Source organism: Diabrotica virgifera, chromosome 7 (genome assembly GCF_917563875.1).
Source record: "Diabrotica virgifera virgifera chromosome 7, PGI_DIABVI_V3a".
NCBI classification, from domain to species: Eukaryota; Metazoa; Arthropoda; class Insecta; order Coleoptera; family Chrysomelidae; genus Diabrotica; species Diabrotica virgifera.
Genome location: NC_065449.1, coordinates 13,564,047 through 13,583,743, shown reverse-complemented (window position 1 = coordinate 13,583,743; position 19,697 = coordinate 13,564,047). Strand labels below are relative to the sequence as shown.

The 19,697-nt window shown below is 31.1% G+C and overlaps 1 protein-coding gene across 1 annotated transcript; it reads right to left on the bottom strand.

The window, feature by feature from the left end:
• Positions 1 to 13,711: 13,711 nt before the first annotated feature.
• On the bottom strand, positions 13,712 to 19,500 carry LOC126887694 (uncharacterized). The gene is made up of 2 exons (XM_050655349.1): positions 19,315 to 19,500; positions 13,712 to 14,042 (listed from the first exon to the last, which is right to left on the bottom strand). Exons 1-2 carry the CDS (start codon positions 19,378 to 19,380, stop codon positions 13,758 to 13,760), a joined length of 351 nt encoding a protein of 116 aa, XP_050511306.1. The 5' UTR covers positions 19,381 to 19,500; the 3' UTR covers positions 13,712 to 13,757.
• Positions 19,501 to 19,697: the final 197 nt, after the last annotated feature.

The window sequence follows — 19,697 nt, the reverse complement described above, 5'->3', positions numbered from 1 at the left end:
TAATCCACCTCAGCCAAGAATAGGATTTTGAACACCATGGCGTTAATTAAAATCCCTAGGGATAGTAATGCTTAATGAATGAAATTAAGATGGACTATAATATATTAAAAAAAAGAATGTGTGTGTACTTTGTACGCATGTAAGAAGTTATACTTCTATTATATAATTTCAAAGAAATAAATATACTTAACAGGTTATTTGTATTTTATTTAAATATTAAACTAACTTTCTTACCTACCACTTTTAAAAAAATTTTATTAAAACGATACCAAAAATAAAAAAAACAATATGAATCGTCCGGGATTTGAAGCCGGGACCTCTCGATCTCCGGTTCACACGCTCTACCACTGAGCTATATTCCCTTTGCTTTGACAGGTTATAAGATTTCTCATACATACTGACAAATTTAATAGACCAAGTGAAGTATACAAAAATACTTTAAATATACTTACTATTATTATAAAATATCTTATTCCCGAGGAAGACAAATCCAAAGACACAAAAATTATAATAAATAATACATTAACTAAAAACACTAATACATATATCCTTTTAATGACTTATTTGCGCTGACAGCGCTGATACATACATATCTTGAAAGATTAGCAACGAACTACATACTGTCTGTGTACGCATACGCCCGGCATTTAAAAAATTTCCCTCTCGGTCGTAAAGAAGTATAATTTCAAAAAAATCTGATTGAACTGGAATAATGATGCGGCTGTAGTTTCGTGTTGCAACGAAATTGACCATCATCTTCCTTAGTCTCAGCATCCGTTATGGCTTGCAAATTGTAGAAGCCTCGGAGGTGTTACCAGAGAAGGTTCCCATTGTTTTCAGTCTGGTAGGATATAGAATAACATTTTTGGATGTTGTTTTATGTGCTATTGGATTAAAAACTTAGTTTTTTGCTAGCAGTTGCCGCTAGGACATCCCTGCCATTTCGTTCGTTGCAATCCGTGACTGCACGCCGGGATTTGTTCTAGTTGGGTCAGAGAGAGCAGCATATGTGCCTCCTGATGAGAAACTAATAAGTTTCGAAACCGGTAGAGGTGCTTGCTGCACTCTCTGATTGAACGGGAACAATGATGCGGCTGTAGTTTCGTGTTTCAACGAAATTGAAAGTGGTTATCCTTTTTTGATATAATATATTAATTTATATAATATATAGAGATTATGAGCCAAGAAAAACTAATTAAAGTAAATAAAAGCTTTTAAAATTTTGTTTTTGATATAATAAGAGTAAGAACATTTTTTAGAGTGATTTGTATGAGCTGTAGATAGTCTGGTTTTACTTGAAGAATGGCGTATTACGCATGATTTATGACTATAATCTATAATTAACCGTTCAAGATGTAAGAAATGAGAGAATCCACTCCTGCGCCCTTTCTACCCCTTTTGTAGTTAGTGCACACTGAAATAAATAATAGAGCAGATTAGGATGAATGCAGCCGAAAGGAGGGTGAAGGCAATTTTCATAGTTTAGAATGTGTTCTAATGTGAATGTGGAAAGGTATTTAGATCTAGAATGAAGCACCGACGCAAAAGAAGGGGCTGTAAGGGGTTTTTGCTCCATGCACTGCCGACGCCGTTTCATTTAAGTTATTCGACGATGAACAATCAACTGACTAGGTAATTGAATTCATTCATTATTCTTGTAATGTCAGAAGACATTACTTTTAAATTGTGGAGATGAAATGTTACCAAGTATTATTAACAACCAGAATTAAGAATATTAACTCATCACACAGAAAACTGAATAAAATCATTCGCAAATTGATTTCAAATATAAGTATGTAGTACCTATGTTTGCAATTTTTGCGAATATTTTGGATTTAGGATGATAGCTTTGACTTAAACAGTCCGCTGTTAGGCCTGGATCCCGCGTACCAAAAAAAGTTGATTAATAGCAAGCTGAAAATTTGTTAATAGCTTAACGGTGTTTGGTCGGACAAACTTTGATGTACCTACGGGAACACCGCAACGGGGGAAGTTTTAATTGTGGAATAGGTTACAGATTTCGAACGTCAGACTACGAAAACGTCCCATGTATTTTGTCGGACAGAACTTCGAATGGATTTGTTACCCTTTCATTAAACTCTCATGCAAAAATCAGACTGCTATTTACCACCAATATAATTATTGTCATTTGACATGTTTTACGTGTCGTTATTAAAATGCCTAACATATTTCTCGGACAAACATTTTTTCATAATATTATATAAAGGTCGCTATTGAATTAACTTAAAAACAACCTGTTAGTTTTCACAATCATAAACTTGTCAGGATGACACGTTCCACAATTAAAATCACGTCCCACAATTAAAACACGTCCCTGTTCCAGTGTTCCCATACATCAAAATTTGTCCGACTAGACGCCGATAAGCTATTAACAAATTTTCAGTCTGCTATTAATCAACTTTTTTTGGTATGCAAGATCCAGGCCTATGTACTGAGAAAGTTAATAGCAAAGTCTCCCAATATTTTTTAAAGAACTGTCGAATACAAGCAAAAATACGGTTTTAACTTTAACTGATAATGTATTTATTTTGCATTCATTTAGAGAAATATACAGTTATTAGTGTAAAACTACAAAAAATTACAAACTCTATTGTATCTAATTTGTAATGTATTTGTACGTATTTACCTACTGATAAAATAATATCAATAACACTAAATTTTTTTCTTAATGAGAAGATGAAAAAATATTACCTTACAGTGTAATCAAGAATTAGATTTTTATACTCATAATCACTGTCGTCGGTATCTTCATTTGGATTATAAATGGTAACTGGGTTAATTGTTTCGAGCCAATTTTCACGTATCCAACATTTTTGCATTAACTTTTCACATTTCTGCAAACTTTTTGCTCAAATTGCAGGATCAGCAGTATTCAATGCTTCTTTCATGTTTCCAAAACTACTGTGTCACTATAACCGTTACGTCCAACGTCCAATATAGTTATCAGTAATAATTGCACAAGAGCTCTAAAATTATATATTAATTTTAGATATCGAGTGCAATTTGTTGCGATTATTTCATGAATAAAACTGTTCAAAACCAAAATTTTATTGTAATTTATTTATGTACATAATTATGTATATAAGTACATTATTTATGTATATAAGTACAAATTAGTACAATTAAACACACAGTTGTTATAAATATTTGACGGTTGAAAGTCATCACTTTTATAATTTTTAAAACATTAATTGTCATTAATGTCACTGAATGTATTTTTTCATAGCAACGAAGGGCATCTGACGTAATATACTTGACGACGGGAAATTATCAAAAATTATCGGGATAATATCACAAGAGAGTGAGAATAAATTGAAAATAATGCGACGAGAGCCCGCAGGTCTCGAGTGGCTATTGCCCAATGACAACAAATTTGAGTAAAAATGAAGCATTATTTTCTTATTTATTCTTACTGTCGTGTGAGATTCGTAAGATTATTTTTTAATACGTATATGTATTATGGATATTTTCTTAAATGTGACAGTTGTCAAAACTAGGAAACTGTTTACCATTAAACAGAAACAATCTACTTAAAAAAATTCTATCGGTAATTTTCTACATTAGATAATTCTCAGTATAATTTTAATCTGATTGGACAGAATTAAACACGTGATGGAAGTTAAAATCATTAAAAAATAATCAGTTTAATTTTTATTTCTCCAGAATCTCAGAATCTCAGAATCTCCTATGAATGAAATAATCCCAGTAAGTTTTGTGTATTCTCCAAATATGTTTAAATGAGATTGAATTCACATTCAGGGGGCAGTCTTAACACATTATGTTCAAAATTATGTATAATCTCGTCTATTATTACATACTTTTGATTTTTCATTCCTTTTTGCTAACTGTAGATATTAATTCCCGCTTGAGAGAATCCTAGACCTGTCGCCAGGGGGGGTACAACGGCCTCCTGTATTCAGATGGACTTACATAAGTTTTTATTATGTATTTTGGCCCGTAGAACACCAATTTCTTGGGTAACAGTTGATCCGGATGTCGATAAGATTGTTATAAACAAAGAAGTTGAGGAATTACATAACAGCGAGTTCTCGCAAAACAAAACATGTTTTTGTATTTTTTGGGCCATTCTAACCAAAAAATGTTCCTACAAGTTTTTTCGTAGGATGCATAGTTTTCGAGATAAACGCGGTTGAACTTTCAAAAAATCGAAAAATTGCAATTTTTGAACCCAAATAACTTTTGATTAAAAAATAAAATAGCAATTCTGCTTACCGCATTTGAAAGTTCAAGTCAAATTCTATCGGTTTCGAATATATACATTGCTAAAAAGTTGTGTTTAGTGCTAAAAAAAGCTATAAACACATAGTGTTTCCCGTGCCTAATACATGCGTTTACATGCATGCTACGTAGAAATAGCCTCGCTTGCACTTGTACCTACTCTACCTACTCGTTCGATTTTAAATGAGAAATCATTGAAAACATCACTCCAGCACTAGGTGTTTATACTTTTGTTTAACAATAAAATAATAAATTTTTAGCAATGCAAATAACTAAAACCGATATACTTTGACTTGATCTTTCAAATGCGGTAAGCAGAATTGCTATTTTATTTTTTAATCAAAAGTTATTCGGGTACAAAAATTGCAATTTTTCGATCTTTTGAAAGTTCCACCGCGTTTATCTCGAAAACTGCATCCTACGAAAAAATTTGTAGGAACACTTTTTGGTTAGAATGGCCCAAAAAATACAAGAACATGTTTTGTTTTGCGAGAAATCGCTGTTATGTAATTCCTCAACTTCTTTGTTTATAACAATCTTATCGACATCCGGATCAACTGTTACCCAAAAAATTCGTGTTCTACGGGTCAAAATACATAAAAAAAACTTGGGTAAGTCCATCTGAATACAGGAGGCCGTTGTACCCCCCCTGGCGACAGGACTATCCTGAGGAAATGCGATATTTTCATTCGTTTATTTTTTTGTACTGTCCAAAAACAACAAGGATTGCTTATTTAAAATTTCTGGATTTGTTGGAGCATTATCTAAAACTATAACAGATAGATCTTGTGAACATGAAACCAGTTTTACTTTCAACCATTTCATAAACATATCTGTATTCATTTCATATATTATCGCGATAATTAGCCGATTTTGATTTTGACGAAAACAAGTTTCCCTCAGTAACGGAGTGTTTTATGGATTTTATACTCTCGATCTGCCAAATCCGTCGATTCTTTCGTTTCGTTTCCTTTCCGTTTTATTCCACCTTTAGTAAGAATCCACGGTTTGTCTAAATAAACAAATGAATCATGTTCTTTTTTAAAATTATCCTATAGTTTATTAAAAACCAGATTTTTGAAGTTATACTTCTTTACGCGCGATATGAGGGTGAATTTTAATAGGATTAAAACCTTTGGTCCCGGCGCAGTCGCATTACAACTTTGTTCTGATTGGATGTTCAAATGACATGACAAAAATTATCCAATATGGCAGCTGTGGCACAGCTGTGAGACTGTGGTTTGGTTATGTATGGTTGTTGCGTTTTAAAATTTGTAGGAAGAGAAACAACAAACAAAAAGTTAGTTAATGGTTATACTGCCTATATAAATAGTTTTCATATTATATTTTTGGACTTATTAACATAGAAGAGATGATTGTTGCATGCCAATGTGAAAGCCCATCAAACTGTGACTAGTATGAGTGCCGCAAAATTACTGATAAAAAACATATTAGCTCGAAGGCGTAGAGAACTGTGGATAACAACAATCAACTGGGACGATATACGATCTCGCTTATTGAAAGCTAAAGAATCTTACACTGGTAAGTGTTTTAAAAATAGTTGATCAAATTTTGTTATGATATTTGAACATAGCCACTTTGCACGATGCAAGTGATTGCGAAATTTATTAGTCGTTATACGGGCTCTGATTGGGTGTTGAAATGACCTGTCAATAATAAATAATTGTTCAATATGAAGGTAAACAAATGTATAATATATTAGTTTTATTGTTGTGAGGACAGAAACAAAAAAGTTTATAATTGTAGTGATTTTTAAATAGTTTTTAAAGCAACAGGTACGTAATAATTGTAAATGTATCATAGGTACCTACCTATTTGAACCTACCAAAATACATAGTATGTAATACTTTTATTTACATAATTTGATTACCATCAAAATTTCTATCAATATTCACCTAATATATTGTTTTCTTACTCTATGTTTTGTTGTATTTTTTCAATTCTAAATCATTTCAATTCAAAAACAAAATAATTTGATTTACATCATTCAAAAATTTCAAAAGTTTAATCCGTTTAGTTAGTCGATCTTCGCACATAATGACACACTGTCTCCGTGGCGAAGCGTTTAATGCGAGTGAACCCCAATACAACGCAATACCAGCCGCGCTGGTAAGTTGGTTCGAATCCCAAGAGAAACTTTTATTTTTTTATTTTTTTTTACATTTTATGATTGTAAGTATATTTATTATATACTTTTATATTCAGAAAATACGTATTTAGTTTAGAGATGCATCAAGTCAAACTAGTTTGATTTTATTCAAAAAACTTGACTTGACTTGAAAATCAAACTTTTTTTGTAAAAAAGTTTGACTTGACTTGATTTCGATATCTTTAGGTTTGATTTGAAATCAAACTTCTTCAAACAGTTTGAAGTTTGAATGTCATATTGGCAATGTGTTTATTTCCAATTCTAATTGAGAGCGTACGGATTTTGTTGTGACTTATTTGGATAGGTCTGAATCTGTATTCTGCTACTCCGCAAATTAGTTTGTAGTTCATATTTAGACGTCCATGTTTGGCTTGTTTATTACGTTCGTTTTGAAGTGTGTGGCTTTGGGAGATAATATCTGAATGTGGATATTTTTCGGTTCAGATAAAGTACCAGAACAAATTGAGTCTGATATTGAAGGTATACCCACTGCAAAAATTAAGAGAAACAATCTGTAGTCGAAGCAGTATTAATTAAGAAAAATAAATATACTGATTTATTTGATGTTGCGGCAGGTAATTTCAAAACAATGAAAATTGCAAAGTGCATACATACTTCTATTATGTAAAAATAAAGAACAGCGTTATAAAATCACAAACAGTGAACTAATTCTAAAGGACAGCGTTATGCATAACTCGACCAAGCGCATTTTCTTTAAAATCGAGATAACAGCGGATTCTGGTGACACATAGCTAAAACTATCTTGGAAAAATCCCTGTTATTGTCACGTTAACGGTTACTAAGAAAAACAAAAATAAACCAAGCGACATTCTGTCTATTAAGGGTTTTTAGTTTTGCATAACAAGACTATATTCATAACTGCCATTCTTAACTGCCATTCATAACTGCCATATATCCATAACTGCCATTCATAACAGTTTCGAAATTGTAGACTAAGCGCCGACTTTGGTCTGTTTATGCTAAACTAAGCGTTTGGCCAGAATAACAGTTTTGTCCCCATTAATGTACACATTAATTTTGAAGTTTCCGTCAAAAAATGATGGAATTTTTTAAAAGTGAAAATGTTGTGTTTATATACAGGGTGGTTCATCTTATTCGCCTCGGTCTCTGTACGGAAAACCACTTGATATTTTAAAAAAATTTCTTCACAGAAATATACAGGGCCTTTAATACTACAACCTAAAAATAATGTGAATTATACAGGGTATTCCAAAAAAGAGTGGTATATCCAAGTTAGATTTTTCCTTATGGAATGCCCTATATCTGATGACATTATTGAATTGACCTTAAAAAAATAAGCTATACTTTCATAAGAGTTCCCTATACCTAAATATAGGGTGTTTTGATTTATTTCGATTTTTATAAAAATGTAAGGTTTTAGAAAAAAATAAATATCTACGAATCTAAGAAGCAGTAACAAATTCTTTCTTGGATCTTAATAATAGACTATTTAGCATACTTAAACAGATGCTTATTGAAACAAAATTTCTTACAGGGTGGTCAAAATATGAGATTGTTCTATTAACAAATTCAAGCTGTAATAACTTACTTATTTTAAATGGAAAATGGAACACCCTGTATCTTACTAGTCTATCGCGTAGAAAATTTACTTAACTTTCAATTTGTATTAGGGTTTCCTATACCTATCTTTTTACAGGGTGGTCAACATATTAGATTGTTCTATTAACAAATTCAAGCTGTAAGAACTTACTTATTTTAAATAGAACACCCTGTAGCTTATTAGTCTATCGAGTAGAAAATTTACTTAGCTTTCAATTCTTATTAGGGTTTCCTATACCTATATCCCTTCATTTTTTAAATATTTAAAGATTTCCTAATTTGTGAGCTTTAAAAATTAGAATTACATAAGTACCTATGTCGTGTTTATGTACAACACATAACCAACACCGGCAATATACTTAGACAAGATACTGTCATTAATAATAAAATTTTCATTGTTATTATGTAGTCACACAGAGTGTTGTATTATTTTAGTTGATTTTGGCCTGCATGTGAAATTGAATAATATGTTTATTTTAAACTGCATATCCTATATTAGATGCCGCATTCTGGAAGATATTTAAATTATATTTCATTCCGTATAAGTATTTTCCATATCTTAAACCAACGGTTATTAAGTAAATTTAAGAACGCCACTTTTTGTTTGAATCTTTAAATCGCAATTACAAACAATTAAATGCAATGGCTACTTTGACGAAAACGAGCCTATTCTACAAAAATATGTAAAAATGGGTATTTACAGAATAACATGGGAATTTATATTTACAGAATAACATGTGTATTGAGAATGTTAACATGGAATTGAAGAGATTTTAAATATCTTCCATTATAAAGAATAGAATATCGAGTATGTCATTTAAAATAAGAACACTCTGTGTGATTAAATGATAAAAATGTGAATTTTATTAATGAAACTATCTTGACTAAGATATTTAAGTATATTGCCGGTGTTGGTGATGTGTTGTACATAACCACGACATAGGTACTTAATTCTAATTTTTAAAGCTTACAAATTAGGAAATCTTTAAATATTTAAAAAATGAAGCTAGATAGATATAGGAAACCCTAATAAGAATTGAAAGCTAAGTAAATTTTCTACTCGATAGACTAGTAAGATACAGGGTGTTCCGTTTAAAATAAGTAAGTTATTACAGCTTGAATTTGTTAATAGAACAATCTAATATTTTGACCACCCTGTAAAAAGATAGGTATAGGAAACCCTAATACAAATTGAAAGCTAAGTAAATTTTCTACGCGATAGACTAGTAAGATACAGGGTGTTCCATTTTCCATTTAAAATAAGTAAGTTATTACAGCTTGAATTTTTTAATAGCACAATCTCATATTTTGACCACCCTGTAAGAAATTTTGTTGCAATAAGCATCTGTTTAAGTATGCTAAATAGTCTATTATTAAGATCCAAGAAAGAATTTGTTACTGCTTCTTAGATTCGTAGATATTTATTTTTTTCTAAAACCTTGCATTTTTATAAAAATCGAAATAAATCAAAACACCCTGTATTTAGGTATAGGGAACCCTTATGAAAGTATAGCTTATTTTTTAAGGTCAATTCAATAATGTCATCAGATATAGGTCATTCCATAAGAAAAAAAATATAACTTTGATATACCACTCTTTTTTGGAACACCCTTTATAATTCACATTATTTTTAGATTATAGTATTAAAGACCCTGTATATTACTGTGAAGAAATTTTTTTAAAATATTAAGTGGTTTCCATACAGAGACCGAGGCGAATAAGATGAACCACCCTGTATATGTAATTAAATTGAAAAATACAATAATAATCTTTATAAAAATTTTTATTATGTCTAACGTGCTATGTACTAGGAATATAGTATAGTATAAGTCATAAAATGGACCTTTCGGGATTCTTCTATATTTTGAATTTTGAATGTTTATTAATCATTTCTGTACTAAGAGTATAAATCAATAGTCTGTTTTTCATGTATAAATATTGATTTTATTCCACCAGTACAACTTTTAATTTCAAAAGTCTGCTTTGTAAGGTACAGGTCAACTTCTACTGTTAGTACCTTCTGCTTTCACTTCGCAGCTTTGACTTATACTTTTAGTGCACACCAAATGTTGTGATTCTGGTGCATTTGTATTGAAAAAATGTAGATAATCCAAAATTGACCATAAAATTTCAAGGAATTAACATCCTTAAAAAGGGGTTGGTAGGGAAACAGATTTTTGAGGTTCTTTGTTTTCTTCCTTTTTAACTTTCCTGAACCTTTTTTTATGACTTTCGTTCTGTCGTTGAAGACGGTGCCGATGTTTATTGTTCTCGGTTATAAAAGCAGAAAATTATAACTGTTCATTTAGTATTTTTTTTATTTAATTTTGTTGTGCGTGCTAAAAAATAGTTTACTGTGAAAGTGTCAGTAAATTTTACTATTTTACATGATTTTTAAAAATGAGTAGAGGGAAACAAATACTAAAATTATTGGAACTAAAGGATGATTTATATGGCACTCAATGTATTATTAAATTTCTTATCTTAATTGGCAACTGACATGTCTATCTCAATAAAAAAGTATATAAAAAAATAAAAAAAAATAAAATACAGGATCCTTTGTAAAAGGTATATTTAAAAGACCCTAATAATGGTTACATCACAAAACAAAACGTTTTCGGATTAACAAGTAATCCATCATCAGTGTTAAGCCAATAACATGCATGCGTGAGCCACCAAAAAGTTATGGGTAAAAACCCTTTAAAAGATATAGTTGACACTCAATTTTCAATATGTGAAGTTCATCCCTTTCATATCACATCCACGTGGGTTAGAGTCCTGTGTTGCCCTGGGTAATATCCAGGAATATTTGCAACATCTAACTATTTTAAACATAATATGTAGTATAATATAAAATCTTATACCTTTTAAAGGGTTTTTACCCATAACTTTTTGGTGGCTCACGCATGCATGTTATTGGCTTAACACTGATGATGGATTACTTGTTAATCCGAAAATGTTTTGTTTTGTGATGCAATCCTTATTAGGGTCTTTTAAATATATACCTTTTACGAAGGATCCTGTATTTTTGTGATTTATGGTATACAGCCAGCTACAGGAATTTTATTTTCCTCGTGGATTGTTAAAAAATTATATCTACGAAATAAATTATGTTTCAAACTCTTTCAAACTAGTTTGACAAACAGTTTGAATTTTCAAACCTGTACGATTGACCAGTTTGACTTGACTTGAATTATTTGTCAGAAGGATTGACTTGAGTTTGACTTGAAATTAAGTCAAACTCAAGTCAAATTCAAACATTCAAGTCAAACTTGTGCAACTCTAATTTAGTTAAAAAAATTTTCGACAATTAATGTTCAGAAATCATTTGTGGCATTTTTAATGTGTTTGTATGTGTTTTATTCTTTAATTATTTTAATTTTTGGCACTGTTTTAATAAAGATGTTTGAGAAGTAGTAAGTATAAATTAGTTTTATATTTAAATAAAATTTAAATAAAAAGTATATTAATTTCGTTTATAATCATATAATAGAAGTATAACTTCTTACGTGCGTACAAAGTACACACATTCTTTTTTTCTGAATTACACTAGCTCTTTCACAAAAGGCTTTTCTAGTGTCTTCCATTTTTCTAGGGTCTCACAATATGTTTATTTTTTACATGATAAAGTGATATTTATGGATTATGTAGGTATGGTATGATAAACAGTAAATGGTTAAGTTCAATTAGTTACCACTATAAACAGCCCGGATTAACTGATAATAGTATCAGTGGCGGCTCGTGATTTTTACAATAGGGGAGGCTATACCTAACTGTAAAATATCTAGACAAATTTGCACTAGCAAAAAAATGCGCCAAAAAAATGTAATTTAAGGCCCCATTTTTTGACCATTTTTTATTTACATTTCATAATATCATCCTAATTCATAATTTCATGATATCATATCATTTTAAAAATAGTTAGTCTAATTGTAAAAGTTTAATACCAAAGTTTGTGTCGTTTATTTGTTAACAATTCCATCTATTTGTAAATAGATACCTCGCATATCAAAATAAATACAGATTTGAAGTTTTGCAGTCCATACATAATGAAGCTTCAAATTTTTTAAGATACTCAACTGAATTTTTTTAATTCTAAACGCGGCCTACTCCGATTTCAAAAACACCATAAATTACCGATATTTTGCTTTGAGTTAGAGATATCGGAAAAAGTTATTTGAGCAAGTTGTTCCAAATATTATTATAACCCCACATACCAAATTTCATAACAAAATTCGCACTTTTAGATTTTTCATTATTTTTAGTCAGGACCCTAAAATTCGTTGTCCGGAGACGCACGCAACCACTCAACGGAGCCGAGAAGCTATTCTGCCTCCCTTGGTATATCTCCGGGCAGCGTGTGATGGCACCGTAGATGTCACTGTTAGGAGACCGGGTCTCCTTAAATGCCTGCTGCGCTGCACGGAGCATTAGCAACGGAGACTGTTGGGCTTCTCGGCTCCGTGCTCCGTTCATGCATCTCGGGATAACCCAGGGTCCTGCCTACAATAATATGTAATAAAACTGAGACGCGATCATGCGTTCTAATGCTAATGCTCCGTACGTATGGATAATTAGTGATAATATGGAATTTACACGTTGTATAATAGTGAGAGTTGTACTTGTTGATTCATTATAAACAAAACAGTGTAGAGTGTGTAAAAAATTTATGGGGAGGCTGAGCCTCCCTTGCCTCCTCTGACGAGCCGCCACTGAATAGTATAAAAGGTCCGGTTTCAGGTAAAATTTATTTTAGGCTTTATAATGGGAGTACCGTCTAGTCAGTGTTAATTGCAAAAGACCAACTCTGTCTACCTCGGTGGCTTATCGCTCCGGGTGGGTCTTAACAATGGGCCAGGTCAAATAAATTTAATAATATTTACGACCGCACTAATTGAACTCAAACCATTTACCGTTGAACAAACCATACTTCTTTGGATTTGAGTAATAATCATATAGCTAATTTAAGTGAATTCAAGAAAGAATATAAATCTGACAAAGTATGTAAGAAACTTAAAATTGCAAATTGTTATATTACATAGGTACAAAATACCTAAACTAATTGTGAGAAATAGATAAGATCAAACTTACAATTTTCAATTTTACCATAAAGATCTTCAGAGTTTATTAACATCTCTAGTGAAATAATTATTCAATTTGATGGCTGCATCAGATTTTTTTAAAATAGAATTTTGAAAGTGATTAAGAGCATTTATACCACATTATTTATTTGAAAAGAACATAAAAATACAACAAACCTGTATGTGGCGCCACCTTAATGTAGTTGGTAAACCTATCTGAAAATACATTATATTATCTGGCGCCATCTTTCCGTCTGGCTTTAGTCAAAACAGAGTTCTTCTTCTTCGTTGTTCACAATTTGACTGTAGGTGGCGCCAAGAGAATTTTTTTAAATTTAACAAGGTACACAAATACATATCTATAGAGGAATATATTCAATGATTATTAAAACATTATTTTCTTCATTTTAAAATAGGTTAGTGTTCCTAAAAGCCGTTTACGGCGAGTTATTAGATAATTTTATCCGATATTAGGGTCGCTGGTAGTACACAAAGTCTACAGTAGATGGCAGCAATACAAATCTTTATTAATATTTCCATGTTTTACAAAGTTTTGAAATATATGTACTACTTTTTTCTTTAATTTGTAGTACATAGTATTAATGAAAGGAAAAAAACATTTTATATATTTCCATAAAAGTTTATTTACAAAACTCATAACACATTTAACTAAAAATTTTAATAGTTGTCTCAGTTGTGTTGTCTGCGGTTAATGCTGATTCTTTAACTATAATATCTACATAAATACGTTGTTTGTTAGTGTAGAAAGTGTCGCAGGCACTAACAACGTTCCAACCATTGTCTATAGTGTACACTTCTCCGAAAAGGTCCGAAAAGGCTTCTACGCGCTTGAGGGCGTCATTTGGGTACAATTCGTAGGCTTCTTTAAGAGCCTCTACAGCTTTCAATTCGTATCTTATGTCTGGGACATTACTGCCACCAATTGAAAACTACAATTAAAAAAAAATCAAAATTGGGGAAAGACAAACAACTGTTTTTAATTCATGAGAACAAATCAAATGAGATCATGTCCACAGCTAAGTTTCAATCATACAACCACATGTTCATTTAGCTAATATAGTCCGTTCTTTAACGGTAAAATATTGCAAAAGCTCTAAATTTTAAAGAACCGCTTAGATTGACATGAAATTTGGCACACACATAGCTAACATGTCAAAGAAAAGAAGTGATATTGTGCCAATAAGTGCTTCTGCCCTGGGGGTGGTTTCCCCCCCTCTTGCGGGTGAAATAATATTCGTCCAAAGTAAGTCAGGAAATGGATAAACTGGCTAATTTTAAGTGACTTTTGTTCTATAGAGTTTTTTCACTAAGTCAATACTTTTCGAGTTATTTGGCAGTGAATATGTTCATTTTTTCAACAAAATGACCACGCTTTTAGACGGTTTTTCGCAAATAACTCAAATAGTAAGTATTTTGTCGAAAAACATTCTTAGCAAAAATATAGCCTGTAAAAAATTTAAAAAAATGGTGTATATATCACGTCTCTATACCTAGTAGAAGCAGAGTTATAGCTAATGAAAAATAGGTTCATATTCGTCAAATTCCAAATGGAATACTTTAACGTGAAATAACCAAAAATGAAGCACATTTCGGGGAAAACTCATTACAACTTATTTAAAGTGTTTAAAAAAAGCTTCATTTTTGTTTTATAAAAAAATTTCTAGCATCAAAATTAAACAAGTTACGCTCAAAATAAAGTTAGTCCCTTTTTGTTTTGGTAAAAAAATCGAGAAAATCACCCCCTAATTAGTATCTTAAATGAACTTAATCGTTACGACTTCACAAGTTTCTTGACTCGTGTATGTATTGTTTATATGATTTGTAACTTTCATCGGTTTAAAGTCCTTATTATTGAAAAGGCTGTAGTTAAAATGGGTTGAACGAGTCACTGATCACGAATGTATGCAAATTTAGAAACACCAAATCTTAATCAATTTTTGTCTAACAGAAAAACAAAAAAATACATGATATTCAGAAAAGCAATGCTGACTTTTTTTGTTTTTCGAGATTTTTGGTATCCCTAACAATTTTTAAGTTATTTTGAAAAAAAGCATATATTTCAAAATTAAAATTTTTCAAAATTTTATTTTGAAACCAAATTTTTTCAAAAATAAGCACTTTGAATCAATGAAACTTACAGATCATATAAACACAACATAAGTAAAATAATTTGTGGAGCGGTAACGATTAATTTCATTTAAGTTGCTAATGAGGGGGTGGTCTTCCCGATTTTTTTTGCCAAAACAAAAGGGACCAACTTTATTTTGAGCGTAACTTGCTTAAATTTAATGCTAGGAACTTTTTGTAAAAAGAGAAATAAAGCTTTTTTAAACGCTTTAAAAAAGTTATAAGGGTTTTTCCCCAAAAAGTGCTTAATTTTTTGGATATTTCACGTCGAAATATTCTATTTGAAATTTGGTGAATGTGAATTTATTTTTCATTGGCTATAACTCTGGTTCTACGAGATCCAGAGACCTAACGCGTACACCATTTTTTTTACTTTTTTATAGGCTATATTTTTGCTAAGATCATTTTTTTCGACGAAATACTTACTTTTTGAGTTATTTGCGAAAAACCGTCTAAAAATGTGGTTATTTTGTTGAAAAATGAACATATTCACTCGCAAATAACTCGAAAAGTGTTGACTTTGCGAAAAAGCTCTATGGAACAAAAGTTACTTAAAATTAGTCAGTTTACCCATTTCCGGACTTATTTTGGACATATATTTTTCCCCCCATGAGGGGGTGAAAGTCACCCCCAGGGCAAAAGCACACATCGGCACAATATCACTTTTTTTCTTTGACATGTAAGCTATACGTATGCCAAATTTCATGTCAATCCAAGCGGTTCTTTAAAATTTAGAGCAAAAACCGTGAAAGAATGTACTAATATAGCAGTGCCCAGATTTGATCACGTGATTAAAATATTAATAAAAATCAAAAAAAAGTAAACATATTACAGAATGATATTCTATTCCATCTTACTGGAGAGCAAACAAAATCAAACATGTCCCATAAGACTTCCAACAAAAAAGATCATGTCCATGAAATTCAATCAAATATCTAAGAACATGTCCTTTTTTTAAAACGCATTTAAAGGTTTATTAATACCTTCAGATTTGAAATATTTATTCTAATAAGTTAATTTCACTAAATAAAATGATATATGAAATAAATGTCGACTCGATTCTAGTTTTCTGTTGACCCAGATATGAAAATATTAAAAGGCACTGCTAGGAAAATATTCCAAAAATGTGTTTCAGAGAAACTATATGAAATGAGTCTTTGTACTCTCATACAGAGTATGGCATTATAGCCCAATAAATGACCGTTTTGGAGTGTAATTTCCAGGGGCAACTCCGAATTGCATGAAAATTTTGATTTAGGTTCTACTTACCCTCCACTTCAAAGTTGAATTTGTGCCGTTGGTTGTTTTTACTTAAGGGGTGACATTTACCCCTACTCGGGGGGGTGAAAAACGCGTGTTTAAAATAAGGCCGGAAATGGATAAATTGACTTATTTTAAGCACTTTTTGTTCTATAAAGTTTTTTACGTAAGTTAATACTTTTCGAGTTATTCGCGATTTAAAATGTTGATTTTTGACAAAAAAACTACGTTTTCAGACCGTTTTTCTCAAATAACTCAAAAAGTAAATATTTTATCGAAAAAAATATTTTTAGCAAAAGTGTAGCCTATAAAAGAAAACGAAAAAAATGGTGTACAGTACAGTAAAGTCTTCAAATTGAGTAGAAGCAAAGTTGTAGCTCATGAAAAATACGTTCTTATTCGTCTAATTCCAAATCGAATAATTCAACGCGAAATCACCGAAGAAAGAAGCGTTTTTCGGGAAAACCTTATTAACATTTTTAAAGTATCAAAAAAAAAGCTTATTATTTGTTTTTTACAAAAGATTACAGCATCAAAAATAAACGAGTTACACTGAAAAAAAAAGTTGGCCCCTTTTTTTTGGTAAAAAAAATCGTGAAAACCTCCCTCTATTTAGCACCCTAAATGAAATTAATTGTTTGGCTTTACCATCTATTTTAACTGTATGTGTATTGTTTATATGATCTGTAAGTTTGATTGGTTTGAAGTGCTTATTTTTTAAAAACATTTGGTTTTAAAGTAAAAAAAAAATTCTAAAAATTTTTGATAATTTTCATTTTTTCAAAATAACTTAAAAAGTATTAGTGATAAGAAAAATCTTAAGGAGTAAAAAAATGTAGGTTTTGCTATTATAAATATGCTAGTTTAATTTGTTTCTCCGTAAGACAAAAATTGGTTAAGATATGGCTTTTCAAAATTTGCATACACTCGTGATTAGTGACCCATTCAAGCTTTTTCAATTATAACCCTTTCAAAAATAAACACTTTAAACCGGTGAGACTGACAGATCATATAAAAAATAGATAGGTAAGTAAATTGTTTGTAAAGCAGTAGCGATTAATTTCATTTGGGGAGCTAAACACGGCGAGATTTTCATGATTTTTTACAAAAAAAAAGAGGGCCAACTTTATTTTGAGCGTAACTAGCTTATTTTTAATGCTAAAACTTTTATTAACAATTAAAACAAAGCTTTATATAAACACTTTAAAAAAGTTTAAATGGGTTTTTCCTGAAAAGTGCTTAATTTTTCGGTGATTTCACCTTGAAATATTCGATTTGGAATTAGACGAATAAGAACGTATTTTTCGTGACCTACCACTTTGTTTTCATTTGATTGATAGACTTTACTGATACACCATTTTTTTGGGTTTTTATAGGCTACACTTTTGCTAAGGATATTTTTTTCGATAAAATATTTACCTTTTGAGTTATTTGCGAAAAATTAACATTTTCAATGTCAAATAACTCGAAAAGTATTGACTTAAGTAAAAAACTCTATAGAACAAAAGTTGTTTAAAATCAGTCAATTTATCCATTTCCGGTTTTATCTTGAACGTATGTTTTTTCACCCCCGAGAAGGGGTGACTGTCACCCCCCAAGTAAAAGCAACCAGCGGCACAATTTCAACTTTGAAGTGGAGGGTAAGTAGAACCTAAATCCAAATTTTCATGCAATTCTCAGTTGCCCCTGAAAATTACACGGTATCGTCGAGTTTCCCGTTCATTTACTGGGCTATTAATAGATTTAAATCAAAACGAAACCGTCTACTTTTGTATTTTTAAAATGATATATGCCAATTTAACCGATTTTCAACGTAGGTACCTAAGGTTATTTGCTAATACGTTTTTTACGATTTCCCTAAAACTTATTAAGGTGGACAAGATTGGTTTTGATTGACACCTCCTCATTTTAATACCTACTAAATACCTACTAAGCTTTGGAGAGGAGGAAATAGGGAAAATGATGATGCTCTTGCTAACGAAGCATACTTCTCTCTGTACCAGGTGGCAGGTGTTTGGATCCAAAGACATCCATAACGAAGTAAAGTTCAAAATATATAAAACCAGAAAAGACAGTAGAAACCTGGTACCCTGCAGATGTACCTCTACCATATATTGGCTCTTAACACAGGGAAGTTCGTTAAAAGGGGCCCGAAAAAAAAATCTATCCTTAAAAATACTCGAAATTGTCAGATTAAGATAAGGTAAGTTAAGATCATGCAAAAGAGTGTATATTTAAAAAATCTGACGATTTGAGCGGGGCGTTAGGAAATGGGTGTCATAAAGTTTCACAAAAAAAAACTAATATTTCGCGAAATGAACGTCAGATCGAAAAACTGCAAAATACACTTTCAAAATGTTTTTGAAAAATCTATCGATTGGTAACAAACACGACCCCCACGGAGGTGGGGTGGGGGGTTACTTTAAAATCTTAAATGGGGCCCCAAATTTTTATTACAGATTTGGATTCTTTACGTAAAAATAAGCAACTTTTATTCGAGACATTTTTTCGAATTATGGATAAATGGCACTGTAATCGGAAAAAACGATTGTTGGAAATGGAAAATTAAATTAAAAATGTAAAGTTCCCACTAAAATGGAACATTTTACTTAACTTTTTTTGGTTTTAGGACCTTCTAATCACAACCCAATAGGTTCCCATAACGCTCGAGTGACTGAAAATTTAGCATACTTTGCTCCCTACCATAATATAAAAAAGATGAAAATAGAACATATACCTAACACTTTAGAATATTTTTCATGTACCTATATAAATATATTAAAAATTATCGTTTTAACAAAAAATTACACTAACCTGAGGAACTGATAGAGCTGAATAGAGTACAGCAAATGCTATAAACAAAGTTGCTAGGAATTTCATCTTTAACTTATTGCCATACAATCAAGCAAACATAAAACAGTATAATCACAGCATTTTACTTTTTATAGGTACCTGACACACATAATCTTTTCGAGATTTTTGTTTATGCGTTGTGCATCTTTTTCATTGATCGCAAAAAAACTTATCACAATTGAAGTTGTTTTAAAGAGATCACATTTTCTTAATTGCATAGATAACGACTATATTCAAGGATAAAAACTATTGCTACGCTTAACTATTGGTACATATTAATCTTATATTCTAAAAAAATAATCCTAAGGCTGCAAATATGAGCCTAATTATGAAAATAATTCTGC

What these genes read in the sequence shown, in the direction of transcription:
- LOC126887694 (XM_050655349.1), bottom strand. Translation starts at nt 19,380, where the DNA reads ATGAAATTCCTAGCAACTTTGTTTATAGCATTTGCTGTACTCTATTCA. An exon ending in CAGCTCTATCAGTTCCTCAG is followed by an intron (nt 14,043 to 19,314) that starts GTTAGTGTAATT and finishes TTTTAATTGTAG; the next exon opens with TTTTCAATTGGTGGCAGTAA.